An 18994-nucleotide genomic window follows, 5' to 3' on the forward strand; every position below is an offset into this window, starting at 1 on the left:
GCATTTCTCCTTGTTAAATTGCATTCTATTGTTTTCTGCCCATTTGTCCAACCTGTCCAGGTCTGCCTGTAGTTGTTCCCTGCCCTCCAGTTTGTCCACTTCTCCCCAGTTTTGTATCATCCACAAACTTGGACAGAGTACACTTCGCTCCCTTGTCCAGGTCACTGATAAAGACGTTGAAGAGTATTGGTCCAAGGACCGAGCCTTGCAGGACCCCACTGCCCATGTCCTTCCAGGTCAATACCGACCCATCCACTACCACTCTCTGGGTACAACCCTCTAGCCAATTTGCCACCCACTGGACTGTGTAATCATCCAAGTCACAGCCTCTTAATTTGTTCACCAGTATGGGGTGGGATACCATATCGAAGGCCTTCCTGAAGTCTAAGTAAACGATATCTACCCCTGCTCCTGTGTTGAGGTGTTTTGTAACTTGGTCATAAAAAGAGACTAGATTAGTCAGGCATGATCTACCTGCTATGAACCCGTGCTGGTTTCCCTTCAGCATAATTTTTCCTGCTGAGCTCTCACATATGTGAGCCTTAATCTTTTCAAAGACTTTACCAAGGATGGAGGTGAGACTGACTGATCTATAGTTGCCTGGATCCTCCTTCCTCCCCTTCTTGAAAACAGGGACCATATTGGCTCTTTTCCAGTCCTCCAGGGCCTGGCCCATACATCATGAGTGCTCAAATATTCTTGCCAGTAGCTGTGCAATGACATCAGCCAGTGCCTTCAGTACCCTCGGATGGCGCTCATCCGGGCCTGCCGACTTAAACACATCCAGTCCTTCCAAGTGACTCTGCAACATCTCAGGGTCAACGCTTGGTAGTCTGGCTCCCTTCTGTTGCCTCTCTACAATTCCATTCCTCAAGCAAGCTGTTGCATTAATACAGTGGAGCCCAGGGCTTGCAGCCCAGGAATCCAATCCAAGAAATTTGGTTTTATAGTTCCACCCAGAGGGAGGTGCAGTATGCCAGACCTTTCACCTAAGCATCCACTAGAAGGTATCTCAGGGACACTTTGCCCTTTACATATAAAATATTTCAATTAAGCTAAGTTAAGCATGTATATTTAAGTGTTTTCAAAAGCAGAGATGTGGCATGCTAAACCTTTGTTTAGCTGGTACAGTATTTTCATTGGAGCCACAGCTCACTGGTTTTAGTTGCATCTGTTATTCTTTTTGAAAAATTACACATTATTATGTATAATATTTGTACATATCTCTTTGGTTTATAGTATCCTTTGTTGTGAGTAATATAAATGGACCAGGTGTATATCCCAATGAAATTTACTATTATTAAATATAAACATGGAGTTGGATGATTTTGTTAGTCCCTTCTTCAGGTAACATTAATTTAAACACTTGCTAGAGTTTTTCACCTCATAGGGTAGTAGGCAAACAATTGTCATTATTGTTAACAGTGAATTATGGCGTTAATTTAATTTATTGTGCAGTGCAGGAAGATGTACTTTTCTGAATGTACCCTTTACGGATAGCAGTACCTCATTTCTTGGAATTATTATGGATCAGTCTCATGAACATACTAAAACTGCTGTTCATAAGAAGTAATGTAATTTTCATGTTATTTTACAGGTGTGGGAAAATCTCTGTATTCCTGCACAGCATTTTAACATTGTGAATGAATTGCCACCAAACTTCCACATAGTCATTCTCCAGCATTCGGAAGATGGGTATAAAACTCTATGATTTTGTTTTGTACACCCTTAATTTTCCTTTGCCAAGTTTTTATTACCTTTCATTACCTAATTTTGGTGGGTTTGTAATTTAGGGAAAGTAAAAAAAAAAAATCAGGAAAAATAACAATTGACCATAACTCAAGCATGACCATAAACATTTTCTAAGTTTCTAGTTTCCATAAGTACTTCCTTCTCTTTCCCAGTGTTGGATTGAAGGGAGCCAAAATCCTTAGAGCAGTTCACAAAATTCTACTTCATAGGACTGATATTTCCACTCTTCATCTTCCAGAGAATGGTGGAAAGAGTGAAACTCAGTAATTGGAAGATTTAAGACCTATATTAACAGAAGGCTCTTTAATGAGTGTAGCCATAAAAGATTCTCTGCTGAAGTGTTTAGGTGTTCCTCAGTCCTAGTCTCTACAGGCCATATTTTTTCCTTTCTCTTCCTTTAGAGAGTTCTTTCTTCTCTCTCCTGGGTTATTAGAAAGGTGGAAAAGAAAAGCTCCAATGCAAAGAACACAACATGTGAGTGGATTAAATGATGATCTGGCTCCATTTCTGAACTATCTAGATAGTGGCACATTATACCTCATCTCATCACCTTAACTTACATCAGATAGAGTAAGCTGATTGCCAGTCAGCCACATATGTCGTTGCTAACATATCTGTAGAATCATAGAAAACTGGGGTTGGAAGGGAACTCAGGAGGTCATCTAGATTCTAGTCCAACCCATTGCTCAGAGCAGGACCATCCCCAAATATATATCATCTTTGTGTAGCCTGGTCTTAAAAACCTCCAAGGATGGAGATTCCACAACCTCTCCAAAAAAGGGATCTTGGAGTCATCATTGATGCATTGAACATGGGCCAGCAGTGTGGAGATGCAGTCAGGAAGGCCAACCGCACCTTGTCATGCATCCACAGATGCATCTCAAGCAGGTCCAAGGAGGTGATCCTCCCCCTCTATGTGGCACTGGTCAGGCCGCAGCTGGAGTACTGCATCCAGTTCTGGGCACTGCACTTCAAGAGGGATGTGGACAACCTGGAGAGGGTCCAGAGGAGGGCCACTCGCATGTTCAGGGGGCAGCAGGGCAGGCCCTATGAGGAGAGGCTACGGGACCTGAACCTGTTCAGCCTCCACAAGAGAAGGCTGAGGGGGGATCTAGTGGCCGGCTACAAACTAGCCAAAGGGGACCAGCAGGCATTGGGGGAGTTCCTGTTCCCCCGAGCACTACCAGGAGTGACTAGAAATAATGGTCACAAGCTGGCAGAGGGTAAATTCAGATTAGATATCAGGAGGCGCTGCTTCACTGTCAGGGCAGCTAGAATCTGGAACCAAATTCCAAGAGAAGTGGTGCTGGCTCCTACCCTGGGGGGCTTTAAGACAAGGCTAGACAATCACCTTGCCGGGGTTTTTTGACCCCAGTACTCTTCCCTGCCATGGCAGGGGGTCAGACTTGATGATCTGCTCAGATCCCTTCTGACCCTACTAACTATGAAATTTGTTCCAGTACTTTACTACCCTCCTAGTGACAGTTTTTCCTAATATCCAACCTAAACTTCTCTTGCCGCAACTTGAAACCATTGCTCCTTGTTCTGTCATCTGCCACTACTGAGAACAGTTTAGCTCTATCCTCTTTGGAACAACCCTTCAGGTCACTGAACACTGCTGTTAAAACCCCCCTCGGTGTTCTCTTCTGCAGACTAAATAAGCCCAGTTCCCTCAGCCTCTCCTCATAAGCCACATGCCCCAGCCCTCTAACGATTTTCATTGCCCTCCACTAGACTGTCTCCAATTTGTCCACATGGTTTCTGTAGTTGAGGGCCCAAAACTCACCTCACCAGTGCTGAGGAGGAAAAGAGTGACTTCCCTTGATCTGCTGAAAACACTCCTACTAATGCAGCCCAACATACCATTAACCTTCTTCATAACAAGGGTATACCAATGGCTTATATTCAGCTTATTGTCCACTGTAACTCCCAGGTTCATTTCTGCAGAGTTGCTGCTTAACCTATACTGGTGCATGGGATTGTTCTGTCCAAAGTGCAAGACTTTGCACTTCTCCTTATTGAATCTCATGAGATTTCTTTTGGTTCAGTCCTTCAATTTGTTGAGGTCTCTCTGAATCCTAGTCCCCCAATGTAACTATCACTCTCCACAGCTTCGTGCCATCTGAAAACTTGCTGAGGGACCATCCCCAAATATATATCATCCCACTGTCCAGATCATTGATGAAGATATCAAACAAAACTGACCTCAGAACTGATGCATAAAGCACTCCACTTGATACCAGCTGCCAACTAGACATCAAGCCATTGATTGCTATTCTCTGAGCCCAACGATCGAGTCAGTTTTCTATACACCTTACGGTCCATTCATCCAACCCTTATTTCCTTAGCTTGCTTGCGAGAATGTTGTGGGAGACCATATCAAAAGCCTTGCTAAAGTCAAGGTATATCATGTCCACTGCTCCTTCCACATCCACAAAACCAGTTATTTCATCATAGAAATCAGGTGAATCCGTGCTGACTGTTCCTAATCACCATCTCCTCCAAGTGCTATAATAAACAATCATATTAGTGTTCACAGTAACAATCAGCTAGTCCAGCTGGTTGCTTAAGTGGATGGCATGCCAATCAACTGCTCTGTGATTCAGTTCCATCATTTTATCTGTATCTAATGAAATCCCATGGTATTTGGCAGGGACATTTCTTAAAAGCATATGAAAGGTATCTGTGTGTTGGGCAGTCTCTGGGTTGTCAGCTTTGGATTTCTTGCATATTTTGCTACTTTCCTTAGTCCAAGGATAAATAATACATTCTGGATCTCTTAGCATTCAAGGCTAGAGGGTAATAATCAGAGAACTAACCTGATTAACAATCTAGTTTTCTCTGTTTAAAAATCCTAAATTCTCTTATTAAAAAACCCCAAATCTGCGTTTTTCTGCAAAAAATGAAACACTTCTAGATTTCATAGATTTCACAGGCATTAGGGCTGGAAGGGACTTCATAAGAGCATTGAGTCCAGCCCCCTGCCCAAGGGGCAGGAAGTCAGGGTCAAAGGATCCCTCTGCTGCTTTGTGGCACTGAGCAGCCCTGACTTGCTGGTGCCCCTCCCTTCTAGCCCCCCACCCTTTCCAGCCCTTCTGGTACCCCTCACTCCTGACTGACAGCCCCCTGCTGTCCCCAGCCCTACTGGAGGGGCTCCTCAGCTGCTAAAGTATAGGACCAGGGACAGGGCCTGTAGCCCATTTCCTGCTCAAGCAGTGCCTAAGCCCTGTCTTCTGCACATCTGACTCAGAAGCTGCTGTAGCCAGAGCAGAGTCCAGGCCCCTTCCCCCCCACTTCGCAGGCAGCATAGCCAGAGCAGAGCCTGTGCTGTCATCCCCCGAGGGCCTCTGTGTCCCATCAGGTGGGACCTGGCTCTGTGGCACTTTCAAGAAACATTTGGATGTTTATCTTGCTGGGATCCTTTGAAGTATATGCAGGTATAAGGGGCTGGGGGGACAGTTTGAGGCCTCCATAGTTGGGGAGGGAATAGGGCAGGATTGGTGGCTGGGAGTGGCTCGTCCATGGGGCAGCCAGTGGGGGGCAGCTCCCTGCCACTGTGTGCACTCATGGGGGTGGGAGGGCTGTGGGACACGTGCCCTCCCAGATTTGTGTGTGGGAAAGGGGAGGATGTGAGCTGCCCACTGCAGGCTCAGGGCTCCCAGCCTTGCTGTCATCCCCCCCAAGGGCCTCTGTGGTCCATCAGGTGGAACCTGGTGCATGACGGTGGAGTGGCATGGTGCTGTCTTCATGGTGAGGTGCCTCCTGCCCACCTGGCAGCAGTGGGGGCTGCAGCGGTGGTAGCACAGAGTTGTGCCCCCCTGCTGTTGCCTGGTGGGGAGGAGGTACCTTTCCATGGTGGTGCAGCTGGTGCGGGGCTCCCAGCAGCAGTGGCAGCACCCAGCCTCTTTGCCCTCCCACGCCAAGTCCCACCCACTGGGCTACAGAGGCCCCTGGGGAGGCGGCAGCAGGGTAAGGAGCCTTGAGCCCCGTAGCAGACAGCCTGCATCCTCTCCTGTCCCATGCACAAATCCCATGCACGTGCCCCTACCACAGGTGCACAGCAAGAAGCTGCCTCTGCCAGCCCCCTGGATGAGCCACCTCCAGCCACCAATCCTGCCCCATTCCCTCCCTCACTATGGAGGCCTCAAACTGTCCCCTCATGCCCCCATCTTCCACTCATGTACTTACCTGCAGGCAGCTGGGGGAGCTGCTCTTCACTGCTGCCTGGTTGCATTGTTGGTTATGTGCATGTGTATGTGCACACATGCGCATGGCGCCCCCTGTGCCCTGTTTCCCACTACCCAAGCCCCAAGCAGCCCATTGCAGGCCTGAACTCTGCCAGTCTGCAAGGGGAATCCTGAGTTACCTTTGTTTTTCTCCTTTAAAAGAGAAAATCTGCATTTTTCCATGGCAAACATAAAACCCAGATACCTGGTAATAATTAGTTATTCAAAAGGATGTTCAGTACAAAAAAAGCTGAAATGTTTGTTTATTTGAATAGTCAAATATTCTATTCTAATTTTAACACTTTCCATAGATCAAGCCTATATAGCGCAATGATTAAGAAGCTAAAATTTAGCAGTGGACAACAGAAGGGAAAACCCATTCATCCAACAGGTGTGTATGCTTCTATTTAGGAAAAATATATCAACCTGATGGTAGCAGAGCCAGAGCTTGCTCTCACTGTTGCATTTAATACAGAAAATTCCAGTGCTTATGGTGTTACTTCGATGCCTGGAGATGTATTTCTGTAACTGCCATTGGAAGTTGTATGCATGCATGCCTGTACTTTATTAGCATATGTGGTACATGTAGTTAAGATATACAATAAGCTCATCATGATGTTTCTAAGAAGCAAAGTGGCTGTAGACAGAAGAAAAAATTACAAGCGTTTTCTTTATCCTTTTTCCATGGGTCAGGATTGACTTGCATTCCTCGAGTATGACATAACAATGAAGGTTTTATTTTTAATGTAGCATTGATGGAATGTTATTTTAGAAATTTATTGTGCACACTCTCTGCCACACTCTCTTCAATTAATTATATGATTTCAGCTGTTTTAAGAAAACGGTTTTTTCTTTAATAGTGCAGGCTAAAGTTTCTCGTATTTCTGTGAATCCTGATACACTCCTGAGTTTGTTGGAGAAAGTATGTCTTTACAAGCAGGAAAGGATGAATAGTTTCCTTAAACAGGAGTTGCTGAAAAAATTGCATACTGGGAAGGCTTATTTTCAAAATTGGCAAGAAAGTTCTCCTGAACTAGAAACGGTAATATATTTGATTCTGTACCTTTTAGAGTGTATTGTTATTTTTAAAATTGGGTTAAAATATGCCCTGAAATTTCATGAAAAATCTGTGCAAAACATGATTCCTCTAACATCCCCAAAGTATATGCCAAATGCTTCCCAATTTATTCATCTTATAGGCTCTGTAACTGTCCTGTGCATGCTCTGCTTTGAAACTTCTTAATAAAAGATCATTTGTTGTTCTGTCAATTCTTCTTTTAACAGCCTTAAGTGCCCTTGCACCCCTGTGGCTGCAGTTTCCGAGCTGTGGGGGGTGTTACATGCTCCCCAGCAACTGGGAGATCTCAGTAGTTGCTGCCTCCCAGCCATAGGATTGCCTACACCTGCAAATTAAAGCTGGATAGAAACCAGCCCTAAAGTTTATACATTTTCAAGCAATAACTTTATAGCTGGTTGGACTTTTTTAAGGTGAAGTAGTTAATGTGCACATGTAGGCAATCTAAATTTATTGCACAATTAACAAGGAAATTGCACAATAGTTATAACATGTAGAGGGGACCTCTGACATCCATATAGTAGCATGATTATTCACAAAATATAGTTAAAGCTTATGGGTAAGTCACTGCAGCATTGGGTCCTACATATACTTTTATGTACATGTCACACTTCCTTTTTCTCTTTTCTCTCCTATGAGATACACTATCAATTTACTTTTCTCTTTTCCTGATTTTCACTCATCCTCCCCTTCTTCCAACTACCTCTTCTCAGCAATTTATCTAGCAGTAAAACAACTGGTGCCAAAATAAACCACTACATATGCATTTTACACTGAATGTTGCACTAAAAAAGGTGCAGAAGATGCTGACAGCAATGAGATATCCAAGGATATGAAACATGATTAATTCAGTAATTTAAAGGAACTTGATTATTTTAATGTTGTTATGTTTCAAATTAGATACAAGCCACAATGATTCAATTTAGCCCTAATTAACATATGGTCCTTGTTGTCATTTAAAAGTCATTCCATTTTTCTACTTTGCATGGTAGGATCTAACAGAAAAGATAAATGAAAACGAGAGAAAACTTACCTCAGATTTCTGTGAAATTTTAAAAAACCTGGAAGAATATTTGCAGCCAGTGCTGTCACAGTTTGATAGTTCTGATTTTAGGTAAGATTTTTTTCAAATGTTTTATCAGCTACATTTTTATGACTTTAATATTTTAAAAAAATATTTATAAATTTAGGTCCTGATCCTGCATAACTTACACATGTGCTTAACTTTAAGCAGAAATATTGCTACATACAAATTATTCAAATTCTTAAAAATGCAATGTATGTGTAATCTTTGTAAATCATTGCAAGATTGGGCTACACATGGGAGTACTTGCCACCACTGGCAAATAATAAATCATTACACAAATATTAAAATCAGATGGAAACAATATCATTGAACTAATACCTGGCATTTTTAAATCTCGTGGAATAAGTTTTAGATTACATTGTGTCATTCAAATCTAGGCACTTAGTTTTCCTTGGCTCAGTGCGTAAGTACTGATATTCATAATATTTAAGATACAATTTTTCTTCTCAGAGAGCAGAGCCAAACAGCTTCACCATCTGAGTCAGGAAAAACAAAAGCCAAGGATAAGGAGATGAAACATACTGCACCGGAGGGTAAGTGTTACATTGCAATTAATATTTAGAGACCAGATTTTAAAATGTTGGGTTTTGGGGTTTTTTTGCCAATAATTTGAATGTACAAGTAATTTAAGTTACTTGCCATAGATGTTAAGGGACTTGATTATGTCTACAAATTAGCCACTTAAATGGCAAAATGACCTACATTTCACCCAGGCCTATTTTCACCTTCATTTTTGCAAGGGATATATCTTAGCGTACTGATCTGTATGAGCTCCAAATAGTCAAGGATTATGGCATTATAGAAAATTAGTCTTTGGGAGAAAGGCAAAAAGCAAAAAGGATTTTTCTCAGGTCCTTCAATTTGTTTTGCTTTACCGTTTCCCCTTCCGGCCCTGCCCCCATCCCCCAATAGGTTGTTGGATCTTGGTACCTTTGTATTTAATACTGTCCTAAATCTGGACCATCTGTCTTAAGAGTCTCCAAGAGGAGATAGAGAGAGGGCACATTTACATGTGTGCTTTACTATTCAATACACTAATCTAAGGCTCAGTAAAGCAACACTGTCTACACGTGCACAGCAATTACTGAATGGTAGAGTAATGTAAAGCGCCGTTAACTTGTACTGACAGATACAGGTACTGGCCAACAGCACTTTACATTAATGTGCCTGAATGCACGTGTAGAAGCTGACCTGGGAGTAGATTGCTCCTGGTCAGGCCAGGCAACGGGGCCACAACTGCTGCTTGGCTTAGAAGTGGTGGGGTGAGCTGTCCCTAGCTCCTAGGCAGCTCCAAACAGCGTGGAGCTGGGTGCTTATCTCAGCTCTTTTCCAAGGAGAAAAATTCCTCTGATGATTTAGATTAACTGGAGAGGGATTGCCTGGTTGGTTACAGCTGTTTTAATCCACAATTACCGCGGCCTTTGATGGACTTGATAATGTCCATTCAAGTCTATCATGGTGCTGCTCAGGCATGGCACAGTTTGTAAGTAGAAACGTGGTATTGGTCAGCACTTTGGGGTGTGGAGTGTTAAAACTGTATCATCTGGTGTCTGTTACACCTAAAGAATTTGCCCAGAAGCCTTTCTTTCATGGTGAATATGAACTGAATATGAATTCCTTTCCATTTAGCAAGGTATATAATTTGATCCCTTTCTCTCAGCTCCCAGGTATACCCAAAATGATGAATTGCCTGGGCTACAAATAGCACACAAATGGCAAAGTTCAGGTTGCGTGGAGACTGCTTTAACTGGCTTCTTCCACCCATTGTCTATCTCCTCCCAAAAGTTTCAGCCCAACAAACTGGGACAACAGAAAGGTGCCATTCTCCAGCCCCAAGAGCCCTGGATCTTGGAGTGTTCCCTTGTTTACCTCTGCAAATAGCGATCACCTCCGTTTCCCCTCCAGGGACTCACCTGTGGTCTAAGCAGGGCGGTGCCTCCAGGGAATGTCAAAGCCCTCCTTGGACAGGCTCTCCAAGGCACCAGCTCCATCCCTGCCCAGAGGTGATCACTGTTTACAGAGGTAAATAAGGGAACAAGCTTTCTGCACAGAAAATTCAGGCACATTAATTGCACGTATAGACATGCCCAAAGAGAAATCTAGACCTCATCTTGTGGACTATTTTGTTTAGTTTTTGTTGTGAGAAATAATGATGTTTCTCAATAAAAATGTAAAAAATATACACTGGTAATTGCTTTTCAGCCTTGTCTATCAAGACTGTTAGATTGTAGGGAGTGGGAGAGGGTTTCTTTCCTCATATGAAGTTTGGCAGCTGGTTTCTTCCATCTTCCTAGTTGATCTCCACACATTTGTATTACTATAAAAGAAGATTCTTTGGTAGTATGTGATCAGTCCTCTTTTTGAGTAATTAACTCATGTTAATTACAATGTTTTTGTACAGTAAGATATTCCTGTTTATGTGTAACAGTTCCTTTAAAGGTCTTTTAAATGTATTTCGTTGTTAGGCAGACAAGGTTCTTTGGGTGAATCTTATTAGACCAACTTAAATAGTTGGAAAAAAACTATAAAAACTACTTTTTTCCAACTATTTAAATTGGTCTACTAAAAGATATCAGATTCACCCAAAGAACCTTGTCTGCCTATGTACTTAGACCAACACGGCTACAACCTATACTCGTTTCTTTGTTAGGATGTTTTGTGTCAGAACTGGCAACTGCGTATTTCATAAAATTGTTTCCCTTTGCCAAATTGTATATATTGCAAATCTCTGTAAGGTGTCTCCAAAGATGGTATGGATATTAATAAGGGTATATATTGTCTCCATAAATTCATATTCTATGAAGTCTGAAAAGTCTATAAGGGCCAGCAGACAAGAAAAAAATGTGGGATAATGATTTACTTCATCTGAAGTATGAAAGATAAAGGGAAAAAAACCCATTTCATAAACAAGTATAATTAGTAACATATATATTAAGAATTAATTGATTTCTTCCTAGATACGCCTATGGATTTAGGAGAGTATTTAATATTACTAGCAGACAAATTACTTATGGAGCTACCTTTGGAAGCTCTGAGTATCTTTCAAGAGGAGGCAATATGTTCTGTATCCAGAGACTTTTCTCTCCAGCTTCTCTACAATCGAATACATGTAGAAGAACCAGGTACAATTACTGGAGTATTCTTTGTATTCCAAAACAAGGATGTAATAAAATGAAGTATTTATTATGCTATTCATATAATTTACATTGTACTAAGAGTGTCTTATATAATTGAATTCCTAGTAATAGTGACTGAGTATATTATAAACATGTGAAATATATTTTCAGTAATGTACATAATTATGGGTTGGGGGTAAGCAATGACAATAGAGAAGTAAAAAATAAATCAATTATAAGATATATCTCAAATAACCATCATGCATTACAGTGATGCCTGACTGCCACGCTGCCCTTGGAGCAAGAGTCATCTGTGCTTACTTTATTTAATCAATTATTGCAGAAAGTATTGAGAAATGTAATCTCATTTCTTCCGGTTCCTTCAAAACCATTTAAAACATTCAGACACTCTCAACTACAGGTAGTTCATTTTCCTTCAAGAGTGTCAAGAATGTTCACAAAGGTATTTTTGGTCATTTAACTGTTCAGGTGTTAACATAGTGCTCAAGTCTACACCAGCCACCCACTGCACAGTTGTTACTGCACAGTCATTTAGTACTTGCATAACCAAGCGCTAAATGACTGCGCAGTAACTGGCATTACTGCACAGTAGCATCTTGGCATGGTTTCCTAGTGGCGCTTACTGCACAATAGTGTTGCGTCACAGTTCATAACAGTAACAAGCTACTGTAGAGTAAGCCTCTCAGGTAGATGTGACCACTTATTCAGAATGATAGGGGCTTTTTTTCTGTTTCTTCAACAATGAATTATTCTTTCCATTAGTAGCATTCATATTTATTTAAATACTTATCTACATTTTGTAAAAATAAATATTTATTTAAATGCTGACATACTTCATTTTGCAAAATGTCCGGAGTCTCTATTAAGATAGAAAACATTACATGCAGCTAGTTGCTGAGGACTAATTAGGTAATTTCTTTCAGTGAAAGAATTCACACAGTAATTCAGGGAGCACCAAGTCTATAGTAAAGTTTTATATTCTTTTTTTCTACAGAGAATGAAGTAAAAAAAGATGTTAAAAGTTCAAAGGAGCCAAAGCCAAAAGCAAATCAGAAAAAGAGCGTAAAAATAGTAAGCAGAACTAATTCTTAGCTTTTAACATAAAAGAGTGCTAATGTCTATAAGGAGATGTAATTTTAACGATATCTCATCTCATAAATGTAGAGTTACAGTTTTACACCTTTTTTTCTTGAGGATTTTCTAAAGATGTGTTGGTGAAGAAGGGCAACAGAATAATTCGTTTTCCTTGTTTAGCTGTGTCACACTCCTTTTTAGCACTGCAAATGTCTGAGGAAATTGCACTGCTAGAAATCATGGTGAGAGGGGGGAATATACAGGTGCCCCAGCCTGCAACCACCTCCTCGCCTTTTCAGGCAAACTGGAGCTGGGCTCTGGCCTTGGTGAAATACGAGTCCAGAGGAGAGCCATGTGTATGATCAGAGGGCAAGAGAACAGGCCTTATGAGGAGAGGCTGAGAGCCATGGGGCTCTTCAGCCTGGAAAAGTGCAGGCTCAGGGGTGACTTAGTGGCTGCCTATAAGTATATAAGGGGCATATATCAGGATCTGGGGGAACGTTTGTTCACCAGAGCACTCCAAGGGATGACAAGGTCAAATGGTCACAAACTTCTCCAAGACCAAACTTCTCCAAGTCCATTTTAGGCTGGACATAAGGAAAACCTTCTTTACTGTCTGAGCCCCCAGGGCCTGGAATAGACTGCCTCCAGAGGTGGTGCGAGCATCTACTCTGGACTTTTAAGAAACATTTAGATGTTTATCTTGCTGGGATTGTTTGACCTCAGCTGACTTCCTGCCCCTTGGGCAGGGGGCTGGACTCGATGATCTTCTGAGGTCCCTAGTATCAATGAAATCTATGAAATTTCTTCCTTGGGGAAGTGCTTTCCTGTGATCCCAATCTGGAGACGGTGCTAGGGGCAGGAGCAACTCAACTTTTCTCATACCAGGAGGAATCTAGCAGCAGGAAAATGCCTCCCATGCCTTCCACAGATGGGAGTTACCCTGGTCTTGGGAAGGCATAGGGGGCACCCCAGTCTCTGGAAAGTGAAGCAAGCAGCAGCTAATTGATCCTTCCCAAGTCCCAGGATGAATCAGGCAGTGGGGATATGCCACATAGAGGTGTTCATTTTGGTGCAAGAAACTCTTGCTCAGACAAAAATCTTCAGCTGCATCCAGACAAGCAGGGGCATGCACTTGCAGCAGCAGAAATTGCCTCAGTAGACAACCCTGCATGTGCACTTCTTTGCAGGATAAATTGTCTTGCAACAGGCAAACTGCCCTTGCCCAACTCTTCAGCCAGGGAGAGCTGGAGGCTGAGGCTAGCACCTGTGCTGGTGCCAGCAGTCTTACCAGGTGGGCTGGTGGCATGCTGGAACAGCAGGGGCATAGGTCAGGCATCACCAGGGCCTGGCCAGCAGCCAGAGCTTTGCTCTGGACAGCCCAACTTCCATATGTGCCAACACATGCTTGTTTTGCATGCTTTACACCGCTTATGTTTCTGGGGGTGTGGGGGTGTTGCTACCGGGAAATCCCGGTATCAAATTTTGCCACTGCCCTGCATATTTGTAGCACAGTGCATGTTTCAGTGTTTGCTGCTTGTGGTTTGCGGCACTATAAACGACATGCCCCTGCTTATCTGGACACGACCTTTCTGGGCAAAAACTGAAGATCGAGAAACCATATGAATGCCTGTATACTCTCAGCATTTCTCCTGTTAGAAGCTAGGGCCTGTTCACACCCATTGTCAGTGTTAAATGGAATAAATATCGGATTTTGTGATAAGAATCCAAATCCTTCATCTTTTCTCAGTAATTCCTAAGTTGCTTTTTCCTTATTCTGTTTATCAGTGATGGTACACAACAGGAAATCACTTCAAATATACTTGAGATACTTCTCATCAACAAAATAATTGTTGCCTATGCTTTTGATTTTAGTTGGTGCTGGCATATAGATCTGATTTTTCACCTATGCTTCTAGCATTCAGTAAACCTTTTGAGTATCTGATTTTGTTGGACCCAGTTATGTGTTATTGAAATACCTTATAAAAAAGTAATCTTTATTATTATTTAATTGTAGGTGCCAATTAATCGTGTTTTACCTCCTAATTGCATGCCTGTGGATATGAATAATTTTAAATGTATCCTTTAAAAGTTACTGTTATCTAAGATATATCAGTTAAGATTACAGATTTCATTGTTTGCATCTTCTTAACTGTGTATCAGATATTGTGGATCCATATAATGAAACAAAAGAAACAGGTAATGTTTAAAGTACTTGTCTCCCAAACTGAAGTTGTAACATTAAAGTTGTTGACTACACAGCTCTGTCTGATACATGTACTCACTTAATCATTAGTGAGTTTTGATGATTTCTTCTGAGTTTTTTAAAAATTTTTATAAAAATTAAAACCTGCTTCAGATTCAGTTACTTGCTAAATTAGGTTGCATTCTTCCATCAGATTAGAAATCAGATATTAAATTTGTATCTCAAATAAATTATTTACTTAATCTTTCTCACTAGGTTTTCCCCCTAAAATACACAGCTTATTAGCAAGAACTTGTTATAGCATTTTTAATTAAGATGTCAAGCTATTACTTAAGCACTATTCTGAGGGCAATAAATGGATTAAGCATGTAATAGTGCTGAGTATACTGCTAAGGCTGCAGAAGGTCTATGTCCTTCATCAGCTCGGAACAAACTCTAATGAGAGCCGTGGGTTAGGAGAAAGGTAGAGGAATCCAGTCACCCTTATGTAGTATTCAAGAGTTGCTGCTAGCTCCAGGGAGCTGCTGTATATTTGGGGTGAACTGTAACTCCACAAACTGGCCTCAGCTCCTAACTCCTCTGTTGTCTTGCATTTCACCTGCACAGAGCCTGATCACTCTGACTCTATGCTGGTCTTTTGGATGAACAAGCCAAGAGAAAATATTGGACACTTCTTGAATGCTTATCTAGGATTCTTGCATTATGTATTACTGAGATTTATTTCTTCCTAAATACCTGACTGGTGCAGTTCTTACATTGCAGAAGCAATAACTCCTTCTAAAAAAATAAGGGAAATCCTACAAAAATACCAGGAGCAATTTACATCTCATTGGGAAGGTGTTATTGGAAGCATTCATGTTCCAAGGTTAGTAATTACTCTTCTATGTTGCTCTCCATTTTACCTTTTTTTTCAATTGCAGTACTTCCCAAAGGCCCCAATTAAAATTAGGGCCCCATTGTGCAGATACATGATGGTTGCCCCAAATGTATCTTTAGCTATGTAGACAAAAGTTTTCAAAAAGAATCCAGGAAACAAACCTGGAAGAAACTTAGCCAGACTAGTAACGCCAAGACTGCAGGATACGTGGATATTCTCATGAGTATTGATACTGCCTATTGGAATGTTAGAACAGCCTACTGGAACAGTATTTTTTGATTGTAATAAATGGAGTCTTAGAAAATAGTAATGTAAATACTGGAAAATTTAAAGACCAGAAATTTTGCTGCTAGTCAATAAATAGATAAATAGAGTCAGAAATTAGTATTCTAGCGAAGTAGTAGGTGAGTAGACTGTTTTGTTACTCAGTTCATTCTTCTCTGGACCTTACAACTCCTCCTGTCCTCAGACAGTTAAAAAACATTTTTTAATATATAAAATGTTTGCAAACTGTTGCTTCTGTATGGACATTATGATATTGCAATATGGGAACACAGGGTTCTGAAATAAATCAATGAAGATTTATCTCACAATGTACAATTTTGAGGAGATCTGATAGTAAAAGTGTAATAATTTTTACAGTTAATTAGATTCATTCCATGTATAAATGTTTCAGTGTTACCCAAAGAAATTAAAATGCAGCAGCTCAGTACTGCCATTATCAGTGCATTATTTACTATGAGATGTTAGACTGAGTCTACATAAACTTCTACTGCAAATTCTGCTTCATAACGTTTTCTCCGTCTTTTTGGTTTATTTATATTCTTCCAAACAATTGCTTACACTGAAAACATTTGCATAGATGTCTTTGAAAAATATTTTGTGAAATATTAACATAGTCTAAACAACTTCTTGCCTTTGCTTGCAGTCAAGCTGAATGGGAGCAGCTACTGAGTAAAAGCAGTGCATTTCTGTTCTATGGGATGGAGAGATTTTTATCTCATATTTTACTTGACAGATTGGTTGCTGTGAATATCCCAGGTGAGGAAAGCAAACTGAAAAGGAATAGTTGGTATACTCTTTTCTCACTAATAATCATAAAATTATATTTATTCCATACCAAATAATTATTAATATTACTGTTCTGCAGTAAAGGGCACATTTCAACACACAGCTGAAGGGCCATGCTCTTCATTTAAGCTATTCTCTGTTTAATACTGTCAAGCCCTGCCGCTGGCACAGGTGTGATCACATTTGCAATCCAGGAGCTTGGATTGTGGTAGAATGGGAACTACAATTTCTAAGCACCAGTCATAAACCTGTGTTCTGTTTGAAAAGGGGGATACTGGAAGGCAGAAAAGGGTCCCTCTTTCCCCCTCCTCACTTTCCAAACTAGCTTTGCGTTCAAGTAAAATAAGCGCTTCAGGCAGCAGGTGACCAAATCAGAGACTCATGAAGATTCCACTCCCCCCAAAAATGCCTGAGAGGAAATCCCAGCTGACAGTAAGCAAGTTGCTCATCATCTAGGGATATAATCCTTGATATCTCAGGTTTTCCTGGCCCAACCGTCTTCAACCCTTACTATCAAAACCAGCATAGCTGTCTCTTGCTTTTTATCAGAACCAACAATAGTTAAGAAGATTGTGCTTTCTTAGCAGAAGGAAATTTCTGTACCAGAAGCTTCCAGAGAAATCTGCATGGGAAATCCAAAAAAAGAGCATCTGTGTAGGAGCACTCACAATGACTAATCTGCTTTTCGGAACATAGTCACAGTAACACATGAGTTGCTAGCTATGTGCAGGCAACCTTTCAGTTAATGCTCTGTCCAAAGAACTTTTTGTGGAGTTGCTGAGTGGGAATAAGCTCTTTCCAATGTGGAATTAGTTGTCTACTTCAAACTACATCAAAATATCCTTTTACAGGCAGGCAAATATAGAAGTGCCTCCTGCCTTACTCTTGCACACTTGCTATGGAGGAACTCTTTCAAACTGGAGAGTGTACTTGCCAGACAAGTTTCCAGAATCCCTGAGTACACATGCTTTTAGTTTACTTAGGCCATTCTGTAGATTATATGCCTGAACCAAAGGAATATACCTACAAACCTGCCCAAGTGGGATGAGATCAACAGTCAAAGTCCAACAACCAGCAGCAGATGTTTAAAAAGGGGCAAAAAGCGATGTAGTGGCTACTTTTGGTGCCAACAATGGAAATCTCCTATGTACTGTTAGAGGTTGCCTTATTATGAAGGCATCAATGTTCATCTTCTTTTGAAAAGAGTAAAGTTGAAGTAGAAATATCATCGTGTTCAAAACAACAGAATCTTAGGGCCTCATATTGCAAAATGTTAAAATTTAGTACCAGGTGGCAAGCTAGGCGTGTTGGAAACCTATCATAGATGTCCTTAGGAACACTGGGGGAAAATGTACAAAATATGTCAACTAAGTTCTGTTCCTCTGCAGATTCATTTGGTAGGAAATTGTTAATGGGTTGGGTCTGATTATGGCATGGGTTCTCAAGGCCTGACACCATGCCTCGCTGTGGTATCACAAGTGTACAGATAGAGTGGTATAATACTCCACTCTGCCTAAAATGTTCTTTTGCCCAGTTGAGTTCATTCTGAAGGTTGCTTGGGGCATGATACTGCATTGTGCTGTGTACACAGGTACATCATTCTTAAATGTATAGGGATGGAATGTCCATTCCTGGTTCCTGTTGATCTCTAATAATAATTAAAACTCTGCTTAATCTTCATACTCTACTTCTGTGATTTGCTGCTCGTTATTTCCCAATAGTGATAAATGAGAATAATGCTGTGACTGTGCAACAGAATGAAAAATTTCTTACCTGCTAATTTTCTTTTCTTCTGTTAGCATCATCTCTGCTCATTCAACCCACCCTGATAGTCTGATAAATGACCAGAATACAAATTGAAGCTTTTTCCTAAAGGGAGACTTAGACATCTAATTGTCTCAAGGTTAATTGATTCATTATATCAAGTTATTACCTTAATACTAATAATTAATTTCTGGAGCGTTTCTACAGCTTTGGAAAAATTCTCCTGGTGGCCTGAGCTGAAGGGTGGGGTTTTAGTACTAGAACATTCAGAAGCCATACTGGCCTGCCTCCAGGTTCTGTAGATGGGGGTATTAACTCATTCACAATAAATGAAGAGAGAAGTTGCTAACAGAAAATTGTCAGATTAATTTTTCATTGCTCTTAGAATGGTTTTAGGTCATGTCCATAATACAGACACTTTACTAGTATATTACAGATATAATAAATCAGCAAAATATTCTCAGTGTATACCTAGCAAGCTAGCAAAACTATCTACACCCCTAGGCATCCTAGGTGTATAGTCTAAATTAAAGTTTTCAGCAGCAGATCCCATGGTACTTAAGGTTGTGGTTTTTTATTGAACATACCTTCCTCTGTTGTCTGGAAGCGGATTTTTCTCTTCTGAAATTTGGTTTCCTCCCATTGCATCCAAATATCTTAGGCAGACATAAAATGTGGCAACTTTTCAAAGGTAGCCTCTAATATTTAAGCCTAAATTTAAATCA

The 18994-nt window shown here is 41.0% G+C and overlaps 1 protein-coding gene across 5 annotated transcripts in view; it reads left to right on the forward strand.

Annotated features, from left to right (window-relative positions):
- Positions 1-18994, forward strand: part of CFAP46 (cilia and flagella associated protein 46) — a 146096-nt gene that overhangs the window by 114222 nt on the left and 12880 nt on the right. For all 5 annotated transcript variants that reach the window (XM_019556104.1, XM_019556108.1, XM_019556106.1 and 2 more), the window contains 11 exons: positions 1598-1695; positions 6290-6369; positions 6839-7020; positions 8046-8167; positions 8591-8673; positions 11098-11262; positions 12272-12348; positions 14369-14429; positions 14515-14550; positions 15320-15422; positions 16363-16475. In XM_019556104.1, the coding sequence (XP_019411649.1) occupies positions 1598-1695; positions 6290-6369; positions 6839-7020; positions 8046-8167; positions 8591-8673; positions 11098-11262; positions 12272-12348; positions 14369-14429; positions 14515-14550; positions 15320-15422; positions 16363-16475 (1120 nt within the window). The remainder of the gene's footprint in view (positions 1-1597; positions 1696-6289; positions 6370-6838; positions 7021-8045; positions 8168-8590; positions 8674-11097; positions 11263-12271; positions 12349-14368; positions 14430-14514; positions 14551-15319; positions 15423-16362; positions 16476-18994) is intronic.

This window comes from Crocodylus porosus, unplaced genomic scaffold (assembly GCF_001723895.1).
Source record: "Crocodylus porosus isolate Cpor-Errol unplaced genomic scaffold, CroPor_comp1, whole genome shotgun sequence".
Taxonomy (NCBI): domain Eukaryota; kingdom Metazoa; phylum Chordata; order Crocodylia; family Crocodylidae; genus Crocodylus; species Crocodylus porosus.